This window comes from Emydura macquarii, unplaced genomic scaffold (genome assembly GCF_026122565.2).
Source record: "Emydura macquarii macquarii isolate MOO-44397 ecotype Brisbane River unplaced genomic scaffold, CSIRO-AGI_Emac_v2 contig_2205, whole genome shotgun sequence".
Lineage (NCBI taxonomy): Eukaryota > Metazoa > Chordata > Testudines > Chelidae > Emydura > Emydura macquarii.
The window spans coordinates 22,982,163-23,007,139 of NW_027132342.1; the positions used below are offsets into that span (position 1 = coordinate 22,982,163).

Genomic DNA, 24,977 nt, shown 5'->3' on the forward strand with positions numbered 1-24,977 from the left:
CTACACATTATGAAAAGTTCCAGAGGGGTAGCCATGTTAGTCTGTATACAGCAAAAACAACGAGTCCTGTAGCACCTTAAAGACTAACAAATTCCTGCAGGCACAAGCTTATGTGGGCTGCAATCTGGATGCATCTGATAAAGTGGGTTACAGCTCACGAAAGCTTATGCCCGCAGGAATTTGTTAGTTTTTAAAAGTGCTACAGGACTCTCGTCGTTTCTACACATTAGGGACCCTTGAACAGAAAAAGCTGAAATTTCTTTGTGAATCTATTTCAGGGATAAAATGAGCCAAAAAAAGCATTAGGAAAATCTTTGAGAAGCAAATGACAGGGACAAGTTTAAACCCCCTTGTGTGATTTGCCCAAAGCATTTTCTGGGATGACATGAAATACGTAAACATTTCAGATAGACTAATTGGTTTGGGTTATATTAGGAGTGCATTCCTTTGACCTTGCCTACTCAAATACAAATACAAAGCTAAGAATATATTAAAAAATACCCGCAAACCTCCCAAAACAAAAAAATTTGGTAGGTAGCACCCTAGCAAAACAAGACACTGCACACATTTCTGTTCCCTGGGGAAAAGGATGAGAACACAAACCTCATGTGATAGTTGTTAGTCCCCTTGCTTAATGTTCTACTGGAATGCACATAGGTAGTATGCTGATAAGCACATATAGAACAGAGTTGGAAATCAAGCTTAGACTGGGAAGCTAGCTCCAATTTTAGCTACAGAGAGAAGTAACGCTCCATAATAGACATAAATACCACATATTGATTTCTATATCCCTGAAATACATTTATCAAAATAAAATATTATGTTAAATAATGTAACAGTGAGCATGAAAATGTATTTGTATGTCCCCGTTATTTTATCTTACCTGTTAGCAGCTAGTTTATTTGAGATAAACCCTCCTGGAATTTGTGTCACAATGTAACCCCAGAAAAATGAGCCATGGATAAGTCCTACTGTCTCTGGATCCCAGCTGAACTGAGCATTCTGCAAATGAAACAGCATTTTAACTATACGGTGAATATTTAACAGATTGATTCAAGGATAAAAACTGTTTGGAAGTTGTTTAAAAGTTACCATTTGAGCCACACTTTCCATAGCACTATGGATATCATAAATTGGAAGTGTACAGACTACTTCTCATCCAGTTACAGCAGAGGTATGACAACTAGCTCATTAAACAGTGCCTTGCAACACATTTGAGATAATCTCATTAGCAGTCAACTTCCAGGATAAAACCAAGGACAGGACTGCCTCAGGTAAGCCTTTGTGCAACTACCTCCTGGAGCTGATCTGCCTTGACCATTTCTGAGGCCCTATTTGCAATCCCCTTTTTCATTCCTATTCTTTGCATGAATAGGGAACTGATCTCTTTCATCTGGTGAGTTAGAGTCCCTGGCAGTTATCAGGTTTGTCCCTATACCACATCCTTTGTTATGGGTGGTCTGCCTATTTGGACCATTTGGTTCTTCTAATTTGATTACAGTGTTTTTATTGTTGAGGCCTTAGATTCCCAGCTTCAACTACCTGTGTTCATTAGTGGGTGTGTGTGTAGGGAGGTGGGGAAGACGGGGCTGTAACACCCAAAGGGCAGACACTCTGCTGGGTAGTGGGGAGAGATGGATCCTTAAAGCAAACCTGGATAAAATTAGCTAGCTAGGTTTTTTATAGTAGATTAAATGTGATAAGGATTATATTAGTCAAAAAAGTGCAATCAACACAGATGATCACAGATGATCCATAGCCTACAAATGTCTGATGAACGGACACATGCCTGAACTATGTGCCTATGTCTCTATTTAATGTCATTGCATTAGGAAATATTTTCAGTCTTCTCAAAGCTCCCTCTGCATGAGGATGTTACCGTTCTTTGTAAACATGCTCAAATGAGCTTGTGTGACAGCCTCTGTTTGCATCAGCCCTCTATTCTTGGATCTGGGGAAGTGTGATTCTGTTTCACGGTCATCCTCATAGCATAAGAAGGGAGCGGAAGGGTTGTTAGACTTCAAATGAATCTTTAGAAAATAGCACCAATATCATTTATATTATGAATCCAAAATCCTCTCTAAAACACTGCCAAAAAATGGAAACTAAAGACAGTTCTTAGTAGAGATTTTTGTGTCTTTCTGTATGCTACAAGGTGGGCTCAGTTTGCCCTGTTAGATATTTTTCAAACAAACAAAATGTAAAACACTTTCTCATTTTGATCTGGAACGAGCCAGACACTTTAATTAGCCAGCCACTCTAACGAAGAGCAGAAAGCATTGCTCTCACCCACTAATATAAAACTCAGATGAGATCACGCTATTGGGTTGGGGTATTTTTTGTTTTTTTCAGGTGTATGAAATTAACTTTGCAAAATGTCCCCATTACCTATTAGTGGTTTCTAGTTTAAAGCTTAAAACAAAGGTCAGCCATGAAAACATAAAGGACCGATCCATTTCTTTGGGGTTTGGGAAACCTCAAAGGGGCACTTTGTCAAGAAGAAGGAAGGATTTGTGCCCAGAGCAGAGTAGGGACTAAATCAAGATTTGTGGGCACAGACAGTCCCATCTCAACCTGCCTCTTCTCATCTGGGAGCTCCCAGTCTCACCTGGCTTGTGTGGGAGATGCATTCTGCTTCTTACCAAGTCCTGCCTCATCATGAGAAGCAGCATAGGCTTGATGGATCCTAGAGCTCAAGAATTAGACAGAACAAGCACAGAGGTGGTGTGCATCTCCATGCTCAGGGACTGGCCAACGTGACTAGAAGTGGGGAAGAAGTAGGAGGATTTCCATCCACTTTTGGGGGGCCCATTTGGTGCTTGCAGAGTCTGATCAGGGACAGTTTGTTTAGCAGATGGGAGGAGAAGGAGGGAGAAGAACCGGAAAGGTTGTGGAGCCAAAGCATGATGGGTGAGAGAGTATCTAGCTCTCATCTTCAACTTAGAACTGTTAGAAAGAAGCTTCTTGTTTTTAGAACTGTAGGGGTCAAAAAGTCCCTGTGACCACAAGTAAAGCTGATCAGCATTTTTTATTCTTGCAAAATGCTTTGGGCCCTTTTTAAAATTTCTAAAAACTGGTAACATTTTTTAAATACGCTCATGAACATTTAGACTTTTTTCAAGCAGCTCTAATAACAAACTGTTAGCTAGAAATGAGACGATGATTTGGAAGAGTGCATACCATGATCAAACAAAGGTTATCCATAGGCAGATATGTAAGTCTATGCTCCCCCACTATGTCTGGGAGTAACATGAGGCTTTGCACTTCCACAGTGAATAGCCATTGTCCAAGGACCACAAAGCGCATGAAAAATGTGAATTCGAGGTCAGTACTCCTGTGAAGCAGATTATCCCCATTTTAGAAATCAGTCCAAAGACTCAGAAAAGGTAAGTGACACAGTCAAGTTCACACAGGGAGTCAGTAGCAGAGCCAGGAATGGGACCCAAAAATCTTATGGCGAAAATTTTAAAAGAATTTAGGCACCATTTTCAAAGCATCTAGGTGCGTAATTCAAATTGAAGTGAATGAAAGTTAGGTGGCTAAGTGCTTTTGAAAATCACACTAAGCCCCTGTCTGCACCTTTAGGCACCCAAATCTCTTTTAAAATCTGGTCATAAGATACCAGTGACATGCTCTAAGGACTTGAAAAACTCCCATTGATATTAATGGAGCAGAATCAAATCCCAACTACTGGACGTCACTACTTCTCTCCCATAGAAGCAACAGAACACATCTGAGAAAGGACTATTTTTCTACTTAAATAAAAAGACATTCCTTTAAGACCTCACATCAGTCATTCTGGGTATGGGACCAGCAACTTTGATCCTGGAGCACTTGATGACAATTTACTTTTTTTTTCTCACGACAGTTAAGTTAAAGACCCAGCCACTGATGGAATGATGGAAGACAGCGAAAGTAAAGAACAATTGTAGGATTAAAAAAGAAAAAAAAAAAGAAAATCAGAAATTGCTGACCAAGATATTTTAAAAATGAGTTTGTAAAGTTAGGCACTCAAATCAAAACTGAGGCAGTGGGCTGATTCTCAAAAGTATTGGGCACCCTATCGCTCCCATTTGCTGGGTTCTCAGCACTGAATTAATCAGTAGCCTGATTTTCAAAAATTAGAATTTAGGAGCCTAACTTTAGGCATCTGTTTTTTAAAAACTTTTGCTGTATATGCATAATCAGATCATCCCCAGTTACTCTAACTAGGATATATGTACAGGGCATATGAACCTTTTTCTCCAGAACATAAAACAACTAATCACTACTGAGGATTAGGAAAGAACTTCCTTCTTAGATATACCATTGATAATTGTTTATTATGGAGGTTCTTATACTTTCCTCGACATATCTGGTATTGGCTGCTATTAGAGTCAGGATACTGTTCTGATAATGATAACCCTCATGTTTCTCCCCCTCTTAGCAGCTTATAATTTGGGGATATTTCTGCAAAAGGGATGGAGAGAGAAAATAAATGGACTAGGCTGTTCCTCTTTGTATACAAGTAACTCTCTATCCCCCAAGAGTTACTAGGCGTTGTATGCTTGTTCCCTTCTCTCTTGCTTCCCATCTGCCAAAGCTGGCTGCAGAACCCCCTTCATTTTGGGATGGTCTGCTCCAAAAACAATGTCTTTTCAAGCAGAAGTTTAGAAGCAAAGCTATTAGATGTCTTCTCTGCCTCCAGGCCCCTCCTCCCCACTTCTATGGCAATGCACATGAATCCCCATGCATTTACCTGAAAACATACCCTGATCTATGAGAAAAGAAATATATTGGGTATTAAACAGTAAAATGTCCAAGCCTAAATAAAACATGTGTCATGAAATACTTCTGGCTAAAGGCAAAAAGATCCAAAAAATGTTAATAGTATCTTGTGTGGAAACTATAAATACTTTTACATGCCAACTTCTTGGCTTAATCTAATGTTAAACTAAGCAGTTTGGAACTCAGAAACAACCCATTGTACTCAGAACAGGCACTGTACAGGCCATTGCAAGGCAACCTGGTCTGTATGCTGCTCCATGGTGTACTCAATCCTGACCCGGAGGGACCAAATCCTGACCCAGAGGGGCCACCCTCTGGGATTGAAAGGCAATTTCTGGGGGAAGTCATTCTAAGTAGAGGGGGTTCAGCACCTTCTTTGGACCACTGTATGCCCATGACATTGTGCGAAGGATGTAAATCTCTGTAAGTAGAACCATCTTGTGGTTAAGATGTTGGACTGAGACACACAAGATCCAAGTTCAATTTATGGCTCTGTGTGATCTTGGGCTAGTCTCTTTGTGTCTCACTTTCCCATCTGTCAAATGTGGATAATAGCACTTCCCTACATCACCGATGTGTTGTGAGGATAATGTCATAAGTAAGTGTGAGGCCAGATAAGAGTGAAGATAAACAGATGCTTCTTTACCTGTAGCTCTGGTTTTCCATTAACATAGACTGTGCTGTTGTTAACCATTTCCACTATGGCAACACCCAGATTGCACCTAATTCCAAAAGAAATGCAAAAGCCAAGACCACTCATTATGGCAATGATGTAGCGCTTGGGTAGTCCACAGCAATAGCAGTCACATAGGGGTGGTTTTTGAGTGGTTGCCTGCACTGGCCTTCCCTCTTCAGTCAATTCAATGTGGTCTTCCTCTATGTTGGTTCCATCAATTTTTCTAAAAGGATATGAAGGAGAAAAGGAAAATATATTATTCTGCTAGTAAAACTCTTTCATATGTGCATGGTTGCAACACACACTAATCAGCCACTACAGCTATATCCTTATAAAAGATTTAGCTCTTACTATAATGCAGTGAATTAAAAATCAGTTATACTTTTAAAGGGCTGTATCTTTAAAAGCTGCCTGAAATTTTTGCATGTGCAACCTTCCAAATCCACAGGCCCACATCAGTGTGGATGCAGTTGTACCAGAATGAGAGTGCTTATTCTAGTATAGCTCATTCCTATATAGGAGGGAGAATAAACTATACCATTATAGCTGTAGCCGTATTAGGGGTTTTACCAGCATAACTAAGTAAAAAACCTTAACCAAAATAATTATATGGATACAAAAACTGCTTAGACCAGACCTGAGATGTAAACTTGCTCTGATTTACCCTAGGTGCAATAGGAATCAGTAGCACAGTCAAGAACAGAACCCAGGTCTCCTGATTCCCAGTTCCATACCTTATCACTGATTCACGCTCTTGTCCTTATAGGTGAAATATGTTTTTCCCCCACATTGGTTTCTTCAGCATTTTGCTAAAGTGACTTGCAAGACATGACTTTGCTGAAGTTTGCATATTTTCTTAGACATCCCTTAGAGAGGCATTCAGATCTCTGAGCCTGTTTTAGTTTTAAATAATTTTCTTTTTTGTTTTGAAGGTAGGTATGCAGAGTATTCAGGTTACACTGTTACACAGATACCTGAACACCAATTGCAAAAACATCCCAATACAAGTGGAATACAATCTGTCTAATAAAAAATATAACATTTTTATTAATAACCTTTCTGGGCACACTCAGCTTGCTCTAATAAAGTGTCTCTCAACATTTTCAGGTTGGCAACCCCTTATTCAGTAGCAAAAATATTCATGATTCCCTTACATTTATTATAAGAGTAAAAAATGTATCGATGCTAACAATAAGCCTGTAAAATTTGTGTGTTTGGAGAGGTTGATGGAATACTTGAACCTGAATGGTAAGGGTGTGCAGGGAGTGGGAGATTTTCTTTGCTTTTAATTGTAATACAGTTTTCAACACCACATGACCCCCCAGGGATCATGACCAAACAGTTGAGAAACATTGTTCTAATAAATTCTTATTCCCCTCTTTGTTCATACAAAAGCAGCTTCTCTTTATTTAGTGCAATTGTCTCTTTTTGATCAATTCATAGCTATCATAAGAATTAGCTCTTCTGGGCAGTGACTATCACCTGCATTCAGCACTTAACATAATGAGTCCCTTGTCCTGATGGAAGTTCTGGGTTCTTCAATAACGTAAGTATTAGAAAAGAATAATAGTTTGGAATGGATATTTTTCCCCCACTTCCCATGAACTCATTGCTGGTGAAAAGTGCCAAACTGTCAGCCCTGGAGATCCAAAACCCTTTGTTTATCCACACAAAAGATCCAGTGTCTGCAATGACTGCAAACTTCCCCATGCTGTTCCTATATCATGCCTTGAGCGTGTTTTGAATGGTGAGAAAATAATTTAATCTCTGGACCTTGCATCTCTGCTGAGATCGCTTGTTGGGGTGATAAATTTTGTCATGTAGACACCTGTCCACTCCAACCAGATTGAAACTTACTTCACATTGGGCAATAAACCACCATTAAATAGTAACAACTTACTGCTCTGGGCTGGATTTGACCCAGTGAGCTAGTGGTGACAGGTCCAGTTCTACATCCTACTAAAAATCTCCTTAAATCCAGTGGTTCCCAGCCTTCTCCTGGAGGAGCTCCCATTGTGCTGAATTGATAGGCAGATGTGCCTCCTTCTGCTATGCTTCCACACACTATGTCCTGCCACAGTTCCTAATCTCTTTTTCCATCTCCTGGCTTTTAGTCCTTTCTTTTTCCTTTGCATCTTTTTGTATGTTTTGTGCATGTGCATTCCAATTTTTATTCTTGTGCTCATTTGCTTTGTCTCTCCCTCTGTGTTCCCCACTCACTAGAAAGCAGCATGCTATCTGCATTGAGGGCAGCTATAGGTGGCTCCATGGGGCCGCAATGTATGACTGTAGTTCTCTACATGCAAACTGTTCCTGTGGCTGGTTGCATTAGGGTCATTGTGGAAATAGGGAAGGAAGGTGACTGACTTTAGAGGAGCAGCTGCTGCTTCACCTATCATCACATGAGCACATTTGCAATGAGAGTTGGAGCTGTTTTAGGAGTTTCAGGTTTCTCCACCTCCTTTGCTCTTCTCCTATGTCCTAAGCCCCAGAGCCAGTCTTTTCTCTCTTCCCCAAGTTGGCCTATCCTCCACTGTTGGGAAATACTTCCCTAAGCCACGCAACTATCAAAAACAATTAAGCCAAGACAGCATTTTGTGCTTCTGCTTAAATAAAACTATCAATAAAAGAAACATCTTTAAAACCAAACCTCATTTGGCTCATGATTGTATTTAAATTAAATACCATTATAGTTAGCATTATTCCTTTCAAAACACTCCCGTATTTCAGATAATGCTCCTGTCACTAGTCCAAGTGCATCAAACATCTTACAATGCTGTTGTATACAACATTGCTAAAATACTGAAGTATTTCCAATCCAACCAGATGCAGGAATTTTTAGAAATATTGAAAAAAATACTGTTAGTGTGAGAGTTCCAACTGAATTTTGCAGACCCAAGAGGAGTGAATAAGCTTTGGAAAAGCATCTATACTTTGTAGGATTTATCAGAACTCCATATGTTTTGCTGTTCACCCAACATAAATCTATACATGGCAACAATGAATCTTAAAGTCTAGCTAAGCAAGAATTTTCATGTTTAGCAAACTAAAGAGTTGCAAAACCAACTCACCAGCAATCTAGGTACTTGTCTTTTCAACAGCAAGTTCATTTTTCTGTGGTCATGCATCTCATATTCTTCATACCCAATCTACAAGAATATCACTGATAGAACTAATGGGAACTTTAAGAGCAGAATGAAATTTAAGTGCACTCTCTGTACCGAAGCTAAATTTCATCTTTCCCAACATGAACTTTTTATTCATTGCTTTAAAATGGTGAATTTGGACCTCGGGCCTCAATCCATCAAAACACTTAAACATATATTTAACTCTGAACATGTGAATATCCTCATTGAAGTCAATGGTCTACTCATATGCTTAAGCATGTACTTAATCCAGTGAAGCCTTGAGACCTTAGACAGCACTTGCGTTTCAAAGAGTTTTGGTTCATGTTATTTGTCACCTGGCAATATGCTCCGAAACGAGAGACTCAGAATGTGATTCTCTTTGCATCTGCTGAGGAGTTATTATTGAAGGATTTTATCGCTGCGAAATTATGAGTAGAATTACTTATAAACTACAAGGAAGACTGAACTGCTTTGCAAGGTTATGAAATGGTTTAACTCCTTCTGATAAGAGCTAGTTATTTCCTTCTTCCAGGTACCTGGCCTGTATCATATTTGCAGTACATCACTCTTCCATTTTCCCTTGTTAATATCGCCTGCTGTATAGCCACGCTCACCCTTTGCTGATGTTCTTTCATTTAAAATGGTAAAAAAATGATTTGATATTCACATAATTCTCTTACAAGATGTCACAGTGATATTAGTCTGGTTGCTTAAGAGATGGCTAATCTACGCCACTCCTTAGCCTTTAGGGGCTCGTCAGAACTGTTTACTCACAGTCCAATTGTAATTATGGGATGAAAGATTAAAACAGGAATAATTTCACACACAAAACTGTGCTGAGGGACATCCTGGGGGCAGAAGGCAACTTACACGTAACCGTAGCTTGCTACATATTTTTAAAATAGTCTCATTTCTTCTCACAATTAACTAAACTTGCTCATCAAAAGTAGGCATTCCCCTCCTCCCCCCTTTCAACAAACACAAGAGTAGAATTCAGAGTTTTAAAAAGTGGAGTTTGCCGAACAAGGCCATTGCAGATCTTACATATTTTGTATTGAAATTAGGAGGTTTTTTCCTGATTATTTTAGGCTCATATAAAAAAAATGATTTTGTCACTTATATGGACAATAGAAAGCTGCTCTTCCAACACTCAACATTAAAATATAGCTGTCTGCCAGTGGAACTTCCATAGTGTCTCGTGTGTGTGTGTGTGTGTGTGTGTGTGTGTGTGTGTGTGTGTGTGTGTGTGTGTGTGTGTGTGTGTGTGTGTGTGTGTGTGTGTGTGTGTGTGTGTGTGTGTGTGTGTGTGTGTGTGTGTGTGTGTGTGTGTGTGTGTGTGTGTGTGTGTGTGTGTGTGTGTGTGTGTGAGAGAGAAGCTGTTCTAGAGACAACATATTTAAATCTTGAAAGAAATTCAAAGCCCCTTTTGACCCTTCAGTACTGCCAAACCTTTAATAGCACAGTAGCTGTAACAGTAGTGACTGATTCTACCCCAATTACCACACTGAAATCAGATACAGAGAAATGTTGCCAGAGCACATGAAGGTGGATTGTCTCCAGCTGATCTACCTTCAGCTAGCTGAAGTGTGCTAGAGAGCTATAATGCCTTAAGCTTAACATCCTCCTGACTGCTATAACTTTAACCTACCATTCCTAATCAGCAGATAGCATCCCACGCAAAAAGCTGTGCAAATCCATAATGCAAAAACAGTAGATTTAGGGATTTCCTATTGATTTTACCATATTCTTTCAAACATGAGATTTCATTTAAAAACCCTAAAGTCTCTACTCTTTGCAATGGCAAAGCTAACTGATATGTCACACACTGTATTCCTCATGTTCACACACTAACACAAACATTTAACTTCAGCCTCTTACTTCCCCACATCATGCTGTCCAGCAGTGCATGGATTTCTAATAGATCTTGCTGAGGTTGAAATTAAAATTTTGTGTGATAGTGTTATCATAAAGAATGTGGCATCTGTAAATATTGGAGTTGTTTAGGGCTTATTGATGAAGGATCAGAGTTTGTCAGTGAAAGTAATGTGTGAATATTGATATATATTAGAGGAGGACATATTCAATAGACATTTCCTTGCTTTTAAGGGTTTGTGTGGGTGGGATTGCCCCTTAAGCAACTGGTTTTAACAACATCTTTTTTCTTTTGGGAAATTATACATAAAAATGAAATTGATCCATCTGGTTTCATTATCCAAGTTGAGTGAAATGCCAGAAGTAAACAACATAGAAAGTGAAAAGTTTAAATTATTAAGACTGCTGTGATAAAAAAAGTAGTTGGTAGTAACCAAGGTAAGTAATTGTGTTATTTTCCTTTGACAATCTAAGCCAGACATTATTGATCAATAAAGTAAATAGTTAAAAGAACTGTTCTTTAGTTTACTTTTGCCTGCCTCTCACTTTACTTTCTTGAAAGAGGTAAGATTTTAAATAACAGCTGCATTTGGGGCAGCTGGCATACATGAAATATATTGTGCAAAGGGGAAACATCTGTTCATACCTATACATTTTCAGCTGACTGACAATGCACATAGACATGAAAACATTCCTCTGACCCAATATCTAATGTTAAAATTGATGCTTAGTGAACCAGGAAAACTAGGACTTTGGGCCCAGTAATGCTTCCACTGAGTCACAGTGCTCCAGTGCTATGGACTTCAATGAGAGCAGGACTGGGCCCTAAGAAGATATAGGTCAAATATTCAGAACATCACTATCGCACAATAGCCCCATTTAAAAATATCTGTATGCTGTACATCTGAGGCATATTTGCAAGCTGCTTCAGAGTACATGAAATTCTCTATTTGTCTAGTTTAATTTGAACAGAGTGCTGTAGGAAGTTGTTCGACCTGTGCTCATACTCGCCATGATCATCCCAAAATTCACTCCATTTCTTTGTCCCTCAAACTGCCTTTTTTTTTTTTTTTTTTTTTTGGGTATTGAGTTCTGAAAAATAAAATGTGAGAATGGACATCTGGACATCAAACATGGATGGGCATATCTCCGCAAGGCACAGCCTCACACACTTGCTAGCCCTTTTTACACTGGCACAAAAGTCTCTTGGAACTTCCTACAAGCCTTCTTAAAGATTGATTTTCATAATGTATTAAGGATTATTTTCAGATGTTCTGAAATGTCCTCTTTTAGTGCCTGTGTACTTCTCAGAGGCATCATCTGCAGACTTTCAGATTTATTACAGATTCATAAACTGCCTAGATAGCCATCTAAACATTTGGACACAATCCACCTGGGAGTTTTAAGGATATATGTATCCCACCCTTAAAGTTCATACATTAAATATATTAATATCTGTTCAAAAAAGAACATCAGTATTTAGGGTTCACAGACACTGTATTCATTTATCCTTTGCTGCTGTCTAGTAATTTTTTTCCATCTTGAACAAGGTTTTTGATTTTTCATACTTAACACTACTGATTAAACAGCTTGAGTGAACTTTTTAAAAATCTCAAAACTACTAAGAAAAAAATAACTTTTAAAACGAGTGCACCTTCTCCTAGGTGTATTTATTTACTTAGGTGTAGAAACTAAACTATATTTGACAGAGACAGCCAATTACATAAAAGGATGGAGCAGAATTTAAACAGTTTCATTTGTAATTATTTAAAATTGCATAGATGTTACAGTGATGGAAAAATTATAAATACCTACAATAAATTATATCAGATAGATATATTTCAGAATAACCTTTACATGATACAAGGGGCCTATAGCAACATGAGACAATTATACAACATGCAAATCTCAAACCTTCCTTTTTAACATTATTAACTATCCTGAACACACTCATCAGTTTCATCATGGCAGCAAGAATTAGAAGATTCAGTGTAACCTCAAGCATTGAAATAACAGTTAACTAAAACCCTCATTTATCCAAAGGTGAATATGCCTTCTGAGGTCTTGTCAAATCACTTGGTATTTGCCGTGCTTCTAGTCATTGATGGCCACCTCTTGGTATAGCGACTTCAGTGCAAAACCTTAGTGTAGACAGTCAAAGCCTTTGCAAACTGTGATTTGCACCCCAGCAGCTTACCCGTTTCAAGTAGGGGTAAACTACACTAAGTGGCACTATCACTAATTTGGTTGTCTAAAGTAGAAGTGCAGCTACACCTGTGGCTGGTCAAAGATAGCTGAAAACCAAATGATAGACAAAGCCTGAGATTGTGTTATAAAGTTTTCTACATGGAAAACTTAATGCACTGAAGCCTGTAAGGGCATACGTCTGGCAGAGTTTAGAAGCTTTGTGCGGGGGGGAGAGGCTGTTTTCTGTGAAATGTAGAAAAGCCTGCAGAATCTTGGCCTCCACACCCATTAATCCAAATCTAAATCTAAATGAATGAATTTCAGGTGCCCAATTATATTAGGTTAATCAAGAATGCACTAGTATTGCACTTTAAACTAGTTCTAAATTGGAATGGTTATAGCAATTTCTAAAACCTCTTGCAAAATTATTCCAACTGACAAGCCAACAGCAAATTGAGCTTCCATAAAACCACACAGGATGGAATTATTTGTGTCAATGGATCTTAAAGTGCAAAGAGCCCATAAATTTAAAATATTTTAATGGAAAGTAGAATATCATTTATACATTTATTTTGAAAACAACCACTTTTAACCCATTATATTTTCCAGTGCCCGTAAAGTAATTTTCTTTACAGGTTGCTATTTAGCACTATATAGCAACCTGTAATCAGTCATCCACCAAATCTTTAAAAATGTCTCAAATTCTGTGCTGATTTATATCTTCTGGAAGTCAATGTAGTTGGATAAGGAACAAAGTCAAGGCTTAATTTGGCCCAGCACAATTATCAGCAAAGTATTGGCCCAGCAAAGCTCATATTTTAATTTGTTTTTTAAGTAGCAGTGGATAAACCTCAAGCTAAACAGCTACATGTTTTAATGCATAACAGAAGTTTTTCAAATATATACAAACTAGTTTGAGCTCGAAAGCTATCAAGAATAGGCTTTGTCACTAAACTTTCAATGCTTCTTGGTTTTGGCCTGATTGTAGAGACAGTAAGAAACCTTGTATTCTATTTCCTTTTTCTCCCTTGTCACTAAAAGTGGGAAGGGCAAAAACACATGAACATTTAAAAAGAAAAAGTTTAACAAACTCATCTCTACCTCAAATAGGGTTTGGTTTGGCTCAGTACAAGTTTTTGACAAAGCTTGAGACCAGTTCTTGCTGATGGGTAGTCGAACCAGTTTGCCTGCTCTTGTTATAGTTCAGCAACATTAGGATAACAAATTCTATTCAAAGGTTGCATGAGTTTTCCACATGGCAACCAAATGCACTGCCAACAAGCCACATGGCTGTGCCATATGAATGTTAGACTATAAACCCTAAGTACATTTGTTCATATGGACCAGCAGGATTCACAGCAAAGTGACTTGTGATTTAGTTATATAACCATGCTTCTTTGTTTTGTGTGTGTGCATGCGCGCGCTGTTCATATATTTTACAAGTCAAAAAGCAAGTGCCTGGCTTTTTATAAAAGACTGCAAATGGAGAAAAGTTAAGGAGAACATATGTAGGGAATGAATATTCTGCATATGCTGCAATGTGTTTACAAGGTATAGAAGTACTCACTATAGCAAGAGATATATGAATTCATATTAGTAACTCCTTTTAAAAAAAAAGCATTCTCTCCCACTCATTTGCATACTAGTTGGGGTTGGTCCTGCGTTGAGCAGGGGGTTGGCCTCGATGACCTCCTGAGGTCCCTTCCAACCCTAATCTTCTATGATTCTGTGATTCTACTGCAGTGCAATATATAAATTAAATAATTTTTTTCCTTCTCTGAATAAAAGACGAGCACAGATGCACCAAGAATTATACCTGGACTGAAGTGAAAACAGCACTCCGAAAAGGAAAAACAGACATCTGATTTTTATATGTAAAAGCACATATAATTTGAATAGAATAAAATAAATTAAATTGCAAATTGTGGTCTGATCTTACAAACATGTAAGCATGTGCTTAATATTAAGCATGTGAGTAGCACCACTGAAGTTACTGACACTTTCTTTATTATCCACAAAATACATAAATAAATGAAGTTAATGGAACTACCCATGTCCTTAATGTTAAGCACGTGTAGTAAAAGTTCGCAGGATAGAGGCCTTTACTGATAATACTGCTGTTTTGTATTAATATCCATGTTTCACCTTTACTTATCAGCTTTATTCCTTTGATGTGTGTATAGGTTTCTTTTTATTCAAAAGTAAAAATGTTCAAACTTTTGTTTTATTTTAAACTTCCAAATTAAGGTGAAAATGGTGGACTTTTTTCATGCCCCATTAAACAGTAGAATAACAGACAGACAGACAGACACACACACACACACACAATAGATTTTCATTGGATGGCTTTTCTGTTATTGATCAAGGATAAAATTTTCTTAAGTACCTTGGCAATTTAGGAGCCTAAATCCCACTGAAAGTCACCAGGCTCCTAAGTCAATTAGGCATTTTTGAAAATGTTATCCTAAATCTTTTTTAAGTATCTACCCATAAAGTTTGCATGTTGTAATTTGAACAGTGATTATCATTTCTCATGCAAGCCAAAAGTAGAAATCACTTCTATTAAATATTTAAAATTGTTTTTAACTGTGGTGCTCTCTCATGCTCTACATTACACTAGAGTAATGTTTTATAATTTACTTTCAACTCTTGTTCAGTATAATATACCTTATACTCTATAACGCTGTAACATTGTCATTTTTATGTGCTAAGTTTTGTATCTCCTCATGTGTGCTCATCTCTTTCTTCTGCAACTTTAACTCCTATTTTTACAAACAGATTTTTCTTCACATCTTTCCTTTTAATAAACTTAACCCCAAAATTTCTTAAACTAGAACAAAATATGGATCTTTCTTGGACATTTCCATCAGATTTTACCTTTGCAGATTCCCCAGAGAGTCGCTAACAGTGTTCTTCACCTCTTCCTTCCCTGGTTTGAAAAATCTCTCTTTCAGGGAACTAAACCCTTCAAAAGGCATCTTGTCTGTCTTCTAAATAAATCCTTTAGCTTAACAGTTATTCACTGCTGAAGTCATATTGCTGTTTTCAAACTTTGGGGTCCCTGTTGGTCACCTTGTTGATCTCTGGGACAACAACCAGTTGCTCTAGAAAGTGGCTCAGAAGGAAAAATGCAATGCAGATCCTCCGGAACAAGAAAGTCAGTCAGAGCTCCAGTCTGAAATCTCTTAAGAAGTAAGGGCTCAGAAGCACAGTTGCTGCAGCTCTATTGTGCATGTGCTACAGGAGCTGGCACCTGGCAAGAACAGGCTAGTTCAAACCGCTGCAGCTGGAGATGCTGAGGTTAGTATTCCTGGACCCGGTGCGGCTGCCTGCACCTCTAGCGAACCCCCCACTGACTTGCTCAGTCTCACTCTCTCTCCCTCCTCCCGCTGCCGCTCTCATGCCGAGATCCTATGCAAGGTGATGCTATAGTAACGGACACAAAACCTGTCCTCAAGCCACTCAAGTTTATTAATAGGATCTCATCCAAAGCAAGGAGAAGCAGCTAAGTTTATTAAATATTTACAAGTTCTCTCTGCTATAGGTGGGAATTACAGGCTACAGTTCCCATTAACTGGTTATCCCCCTGGCCACATGAGCCCCCTACCCACATGCACCTGCCTAATCTGGGCTCAGAAATGTCTTCCCAAGACGTAATTTATTATTGATATCACCAGGGCCTCAGGCAGACAAATGCAGAAGAGCTCTAAAGTGCTGCTCTGTGAATAGGCAATAAAAGATTGGCTGTAAACTGGGTTAATTCATTATTTTTATTTTAACACAAAGAGGGTGAGGGAGATGACCCTTTCCCTCTCAGCCTGGCTTTGCTATGACAACATGCCTTTTCTAGCCTTGAACTCAGACATTTAACAAAAGCTCCTGGAAAAATGCAACTATCTGATAAAGACTGTATGCTCTGGGCATGGAACTGGGGTGAGCTGAGGCAGCCTTGCTTTTTGGAAGTGCCTCTGGGCTTGTTTACACTTACCTCAGAGATTCGGTGGCCGTCGACCAGAGTTACGCACGCTACGCAAAAAACTGCGCAACTCCCGTCGACTTGTCTGCTTCTGTTCTGTGCGCAGTCTTCAATGCACTGAGCCAACGGGAACCGTGTTCCTGTCGACGCAGCGCTACGCCACTTGAGAAGGTGGCCTTAATACGTCGATTTCTGGATCGACTGAGTGGGTCTTCACTGACCGCTCAGTCGATCCAGAGAAATCTATTTGACGGCGGTGACTTTGCCGCCATCAGTGTAGACATAGCCTCAGTTGTCACGCTTTGGTTATGGAAACAAAAGCAAAAATGTTGCCCCGGTGTGGTTGGTGTTGGGATGGTACTAGTGTGTTTTGCTTTCCTGGTGATTGTGGGGTGGGAGGTCCCAGGATGCTCCTGGTTTCCCACAATAAGTAGGAAAATAGGTGGATTTATACTTTCCAGGATTTTCCTGCTCTCTTGAGATATAAAGTTAAATAACTAGCCTCTGTGACTGAGGGTAGATGCCACATCGGATAATCAGCAGACAGGGAATGAACTTCCAGATTAGATCTTGCCCAGGTGTAAAGAGTAGCACAAAAGGCAATGTGGTCAAACAGATGGGGCAATAGACTGGAACTCAGGAAACCCAAGTTCAGCTTCAATTCCTAGCTGTGTCATGGATTTGCTATGTGATCTTAAGCAGGTCATCTGACTTCTCTGTACCTCTGTTTCCCTCCTGTCCTATGGCTGTCTTGTCTATTAAGGCTGTACGCTCTTTGGAGCGGAGACTGACTCTCACTCTCATTGTACAATGCCTAGCACAATGGAATCCCGATCTCAGTTAAAGCCTCTAAGTGCCACTGTAATACATACAAATAATGATTAAGGGCCCAGAATCTCTGAGGCAAGTCCCATAATGCCTTAAAAGCTGTGCTCATAGTTAATGGAGGAGATGCCTCTGGGGAAGACAGAGGCCCACTCAGTTGTTAAAAGGCCAGTCCGTAATCTGAGCTTAGCTTTTTTTTAACCTTCGTATTCAAATAAGGTATTTGCTTTCTTTGTCATCAATTAGACATCTTTTGCCCAAAATAAATAAATTAAATAAATAAATAAATCCTTGGGGAAGAAGAGAGTGTTGGCTAAAAGGTTTTTTTTGTTTTGTTTTTTTGTTTTGCAGAATTAACTGATTCATTCTTTCTGGTTACAGTCTTCTTCTGCCATTTTCCTGCATCTAGGGCAATGTCAGGAAACCCCAGGCTCAACATGACTAACCTACATATTGTAAAGGAGCATACAGTTAGTCAGCCCCCAGCAAAGATGGCAGGAGGGGTCTTGTAGTCATCCGTCCCCAGCACAGTCCAAATACATATGCTATAGGGGAGGCAGCAAATCAACCACAGGATTGACCCAGTACAGGTCGGACCACAGAGCAAATGAATATCCACCATAGATTTATGCTGTGAATTATAGCTATGTAATTCCTTCCAAATTTCATGCAGACACTTTTCAACAACCTTTGTAAAACCACGAAATTTGTCACAGGGGTTCAGGGCCAGGTTTAATACCTGAAATTACTTCCAACTCATTTTGTAAAATAAACTAGATTTCAGGAAGGTGGGATCCCCTTAAAATATTGGGTATTAAAAATGTCATAACCACCAATAATGAAACACCCCATTGCTTTACACATATTTTGTACTTGTTTATAAAGGGAAATCATGCTTCACCAATCTCCTAGAATTCTTTGAGGGTGTCAACAAGCACACGGACATGGGTGATCCAAGTGATATAGTGTATATCCAATTGATATAGTGTTCCTCGAGCTGCTGTTCACAAACAAGGAAGAATTGTTTGGGGAAGTAGAAGTGAATGGCAACCTGGGCAGCAGTGACCATTAGATGGTCGAGTTCAAGATCCTGAAAAAAGGAAGAAAGGAGTCGGTTCTGGGGCCAGTTTTGTTCAACATCTTCATTAGTGATCTGGAGGATGGAGTGGATTGCACCCTCAGCAAATCTGTGGATGACACTAAGCTCAGGGGAGTGGTATATATTCTGGAGGGTAAGGATAGGATGCAGAGTGACCTATACAAATTGGAGAACTGGGCCAAAAGAAAACTGATGAGCTTTAACAAGGATAAGTGCAGAGTCCTGCACTTAGGATGGAAGAATCCCATACACTGCTACAGAATGGAGATCGACTGGCTAAGCAGCAGTTCTGCAGAAAAGGACCTGGAGGTTATAGTGGATGAGGAGCTGAATATGACTCAACAGCATGCCCTTGTTGCCAAGAAGGCTAATGGCATTTTGGGTTGAATTAGTAAGAGCATTGCGAGCAGATCAAGGGAAGTGATTATTCCCCTCTTTTCAGCACTGGTGAAGCCACATCTGGAGTATTGTGTGCAGTTTTGGTTGCCCACTACAGAAAGGATGTGGACAAATTGGAGAGTCCAGCAGAGGGCAATGAAAATTATTAGGGGGCTGAGGCACATGACTTATGAGGAGAGGCTAAGAGAACTGGTCTTTATTTAGTCTGCAGAAGAGAAGAGTGAGGGGTGATTTGATAGCAGCCTTCAACAACTTGAAGGGGGGTTCCAAAGAGGATGGAGCTAGGCTGTTCTCAGTGGTGGCAGATGACAAAACAAGGAGCAATGATCTCAAGTTGCAGTGGGGGAGGTCTAGGTTGGATATTAGGAAAAACTTTTTTCTAGGAAGGTGGTGAAGCACTGGAATGGGTTACCTAGGGAGGTGGTGGAATCTCCATCCTTAGAAGTGTTTAAGGCTTGACAAAGCCCTGGCTGGGATGATTTAGTTGGGGCTGGTCCTGCTTTGAGCAGGGGGTTAAACTAGATGACCTCTTGAGGCTCCTTCCAACCCTAATCTTCTATGATTCTATTATTATTCCATGCTTGAACTTTCAGAAAGCCGTTGACAAAGTCCCTCACCGAAAGCTCTTAAGCAAAGTAAGCAGTCATGGAATAAGAGGGAAGGTCCTCTCCTGAACCAGTGACTAGTTAAAAGATAGTAAACAAAGACTAAGAATAAATGGTCAGTTTTCAGAATAGTGATAGGTAAATAGCTGTGCCCCACTGGGACCAGAGCTGTTTAACATATTCATAAATGATCTGGAAAAAGGGGTAAACAGTGAGGTGGCAAAATTTGCAGATGATACAAAACTATTCAAGATAGTTAACTCCAAAGCAGACAGTAAAGAGTTACGAAAGGATCTCAGAAAACTGGGTGACTGGGCAACAAAATGGCAGATATAATTAAATATTGATAAATGCATGGTAATGCACATTGGAAAACATAATCCCAACTATACAATAAAATCATGGGATCTCAATTAGATGTTACCACTCAAGAAGGAGATCTTGGAGTTATTGTGGATAGTTCTCAGAAAACATCCACTCAATGTGCAGCAGCAGTCAAAAAAGCTAACAGAATGTTGGGAATCATTAGGAAAGGGATAGATAATAAGACAGAAGATATCATATTGCCTCTATATAAATCCATTGTGTGCCCACATCTTGAATACTGCATGCAGATCTGGTCATCCCATCTCAAAAAAGATATATTAGAATTGGAAAAGGTACAGAAAAGGGCAACTAAAATGATTAGGGGTAAGGAAAAGCTTCCATATGAGGAGAGATTACTAAGACTGGGAGTTTTCCGCTTGAAAAGGAGATGAATAAGGGGGGATATGATAGTGGTCTATAAAATCATGACTGATGTGGACAAAGTAAAAAAGGAACAGTTATTTACTTCTTCTTATAACACAAAAATCAGGGATCATCAAATGAAAGTAATAGGTTTAAAATGAACAAAAGGTAGTATTTCTTCACACAATGCATAGTCAACCTGTGGAACTTCTTGCCAGAGGATGTTGTGAAGGCCAAGACTATAATGGAGTTCAAATAAGAACTAGATAAGTTCATGGAGGATAGTTTATCAATGGCTATTAGCCAGATGGGCACGAATTGCTGTTTGCCAGAAGCTGGGAATAGGTGACAGGATGGATCACTTGAGGATTACCCTGTTCTGTTCATGCCCTCTGAAGCACTTGACATTGGCCACTGTTGGAAGACAGGATACTGGGCTAAATGAACCATTGGTCTGACCCAGTATGGCCATTCTGATGTTCTTAATAACATACCTAAAAGCTGGTTACTTTGCTATAATATTTTTTTGGGAAAAAATGTGTTCTCATTGAACTGACTAGAAAATTCACCTCACAGTGATGGCATTGATTTTAAAAAAACCCCAATCAAATTCAGACCAGAGGTGAAATCCTGGTCCCACAGAGCTCAATGGGAGTTTTTCCATTAACTTCAATGGAGCTAGACTTCATCTCAGTGTGTATGTAGGTGCAATTCCATTGACATCCTTTGTTATTTTCACTTTCTATGTTTGTCTGATGTAGTTTATAATATCATGAAGGCAGGTAATTTTTAATCTCTGTAAAATATAAAAAGTTATAGCACTTTATAAACAATTATAATATCAAACCAAGCATGACTCACTATGAGACCTTGCAAAAGTCACTTTAACTTTTCTGTGCCTCCATTTCTCCATCAGTAAAATGGAGATAAGATTCATCACACCATATGAAGTGGATGAGTCTTAATGTATATAAAAGGTTTTGAGGTCCTCCAATGGCAGACGAACATTTAAATTAAGAATAAAATAACTTAACTTTGATATTTGATTATTTTTATCTGAATTCTGGGACCAAGCATGTGGTGACATCACTGGTACCTGCAGTGAAATGGCTGCTGGTTGGATTCCTCTGCTGTCCCTTAGAGGGAATACTGATGACCTATTCACTGTACAACATACACAGATACATGAGTGTAGCGGTTCCTTGTTCTCAAGTAGGGAGGGAGGCCACTCTGCCTCACTGCGTCAGACAACAGTATTTGGGTTCAGGCCCTGCAGGCCGGGAGCGAGCAACAAGCAGTCTATAGCTGGTAGCCTCCTAGCAGGGGCAAACAGCCATTAACAGTTGGGAGCCCTGGCCCCTCAAACAGGGCAGAGCACAAGCAGTGTTTAGCCCACAGCCTCCTGGCTTGGGCAGACAGCAATTAACAGTCTATATGGTGCTGGCCTCTTGTGCAGGCCTCTTGGCCTAGATCCCCAGGTGTGGGATGGCAGCAAGGGGTAGGGGATCCAGGCCCACCATACTCTACTGGGTCCCAGCCCAAGGCTGTAACAGCGATGGATGGTTCCATCACTGGGTCAGCAGGGATCCCATGAAAACACTGACTCACACTCTGGCAACAAAACAGGACTAAAGTCTGGTTTCCCTGGGCTACTTCCTACCACAATTCAGGTGTAGGGCTCCATGGTCCAAGGGTCCTCTGTCTCCTCAGGGCACTCCAAGGTTGGTCCCCTCCGGGAGCAGGGCGTTGCGCTGCATAGCTTCAGCTCTAGAGCTCTGCAGCGGGTTATAGACGTTTGCCTCCCTCCGTAGCTCCGACTCAACTGAGCTGCAGGCTTTTCCCTTTATACTTCCTGCTCTTCCCCCCTCCCCCCCGGGTACTTCCAGTGAGGGGAGTGAGGTGGGGTTGGCTCTGCTCACCAGGGGGAGGGTAGTGGTCCCTTACTCTCAAGTCCCGAGGGAGACCACTCTGCCTCACTACAATGAGAATGAGGGAGTTTGAATACACATAGGGAACAATGAGCATCTTGAACATGAAGGTGAGGTTCTTGCCTGGAAAGTGCCTACATAAAGCTAGCACTTTCTGAGTCCAGAGATCTACTCCTAAGGGATGATACATCTACACTTTTTGCAGCACATGGTACTGCTATATACATTCACTCAGCCAGAGCACACAGGAGCACAGCTCCATATCTTCTGCTCTGAACAGAAGCAGCAATCTGGGCTCTGTGGAAGGAAGGGAAGAGATGGTTATTGGAGTAAATGGATGGAATTGTTGAGGAGCAAAGTGAAAATGTCAAACAGTGGGAAATACAGTAAAATGTAAAAGCCTTGAGAGGGAGTAGGCAGAGGAAAGGTAGAAAAATGAAAGATGATAAACAAAAGAAAATGATCTGGAAAAAGAGGAGAAAACATGGAAGGAAAAATTAAATGGAAAAAAAAAAACAGAGAAAGCAAGAAAAGATGATTTCCACTGATTCAAATTTCTACATTTATTGTTTTTTCAGTATTGCCAACCAGAAACATTCAAAAATAATTAGCTAGGTCCCAATAACTCATTAGGTTGTCTTAAAAATCACAGGGGTATTTTAATTCTTATTTTATTTGTCTTTTGTTTTTTTAACCTTTGGGGGCACTCAGAGCGCATTTTCAAGCTTTTCTCAGCAACCAGGATGGCTAGAATCCTTACCCCTCCCCCCCCCCCTTTTTTTTTTTTTTAAGTGAAAGCTGTGATTCTCATGAAACCACTTGTTTTAACTAAAACCCCAGCTTCTGATGACATCAAACATTGCAAGAGCACAGTACCATTTTGCCAGTTGACAACATTGCAGTTTCCTGTCAGACAAGGTCAGGGGAAAAGAGGAAGATAGTTGATCTCAGGCTTCCAACCAGTTCCAACCACCTGGATGCTGCATTGTGGAGAACTTCGCCTCTTCGCTCCACAGTGGCCAGTTCCTTGGCCTGCAGTGGTCGCTTTCAGCCTACGTGCTCTCTCGATTCTCCTTGTAGGTGTTCTATCATTTGGCCCTCCTCTGGTCAAGTCACATAAAAGTGTAAACCCCTTCTGGGGTAGCACAAACAAATCCCTAATGAAAGTCCAAATTAATCTTCAAACTAATAGCCCTTCTTCCCTTCTCAGGCTTCACTAAAGTTCTCTTACTGGCCCTTCCTCAGGGCTTCTCCAGCAGGAGCCCAATTTGCTGCTGTAGTGTTCCTTCCTCCATTGTATCCAGCCTATTAAACCCTACTCCAGGGCTTCTCTCTGCGAGAGACGCATCTCTGTAATCTCCGCACACTTAGCGCCCTCAGTCGACTTATGAAGTTTAACTTCACATCTTCTGGTAAGGAGACAATTGGTTAGTCGCCCCCCAGGCGCAGAGCACAAGTAAGTGGGTTCCTTCTCTTGCCTTGTAGGTGATGGGGAATTAAAACCCACCAGAGCATCTTTTTGGATATGGATAGGGGAGCCTTATTTTTCTTCTCAAACCACATACTCTCCAAAGGAAATACTTAGAGATGGTAACCATCAATTCCAAGGGAGAAATCTCTCAGCTCAGTAGCAGAACTCTCTAGAATGCCATTGAGAGACAGAACAGGAGTAGAGACATTAAATCAAATCCCAAAGGGTAGGGGGGACATCAGATGAAAAAGAGCAAACACTCAGAGACCTGCTGCACCAGAAGCTGTTTCATAAAGGTAGCATGATACAAGACACTCCTTTGTCAGATAACCAGCCCCAATGCTTGTGTGTTTTGAAAATCAAGCCTAAGTGAAAATATTTCTATCACCACAAACCATATCATAGTCTCTTCCTTGTGGAGTTCGCATCAGCAAAACAGCCATTGTAACACAAGCAAAGCAAGCAGAATTAATAGTAAGTATTGTTCTTGGACATTAAAGATTAGGATCACAGTTTGTATCTCAATTTCCCCAGCTATAATACAGAGATAATTCTTCTGTACCTCCGGGGAGTTTTATCGGGTTAGTTTGCTTGTTTTAGCCTTTTGAAGATGTAAAGCTCTACTTATGTAGTAAGCATTTTTATTATTGCACTGTAAGCTCTTTGGGGGCAGGAACAGTTCTTCTTATGTGTCTTTAGAGCACCCAGCACTCTAAGGGCACCTATCTCATTTGGGGGCCCTCTAAGTGCAAGCACAACACTGATAAATAATGTACATTATGGATTCAGACTTCAGAAGTTATTGAGCTTGTTGCAAAAGTTACTGGTGTTAGCGTCGGTGTTATGCCGTTTAGACAAGGTGATCATGATGGTCCCTTCTAACTTTGAAATATATGAATCAACAAAGTCTGATCTCTTGGAACAAATGCTCGATATCTGAAGATGGATTTTAAAGACCTTGGAATTCTGATCTCTATGTTACTCTAGTAAGTGAGACCAGAATCTAGACCTTTTATTTTTACAACCCAGTCAACACTTCTTGCATGGGGTCAACCCAAGTCACAATTTTGGATGAAATCCCAGCCCCTAAGATTTCACTCCTAGCCTCTATCATCTACTTTTTGACCAGGTCACTAATATCAGAGATTTCGTCATAATTATCCAAGAAATGAAACAGGAAGTGCTAGGATACTAACAATAAACGAATAATCACAAATATACTATAAATAGGACATTTAGTATTTTAACCTACCTGAAACTACTAATGTAAGGCTAAGTTCTTTGCATCTTATATGGTGATATGTGAGCCGTTTTT

At 39.9% G+C, this 24,977-nt stretch overlaps 1 protein-coding gene across 1 annotated transcript in view; it reads right to left on the reverse strand.

The window, feature by feature from the left end:
- Nucleotides 1–15,843, reverse strand: part of SLC17A8 (solute carrier family 17 member 8) — a 41,862-nt gene extending 26,019 nt beyond the window's left edge. Inside the window, exons 1-3 of the mRNA XM_067559091.1 lie at nt 15,508–15,843; nt 5,414–5,666; nt 884–1,002 (exon numbers count right to left, since the gene is read on the reverse strand). Of these exons, the coding sequence (XP_067415192.1) occupies nt 884–1,002; nt 5,414–5,666; nt 15,508–15,608 (473 nt within the window). The 5' untranslated portion in view covers nt 15,609–15,843. The remainder of the gene's footprint in view (nt 1–883; nt 1,003–5,413; nt 5,667–15,507) is intronic.
- Nucleotides 15,844–24,977: the final 9,134 nt, after the last annotated feature.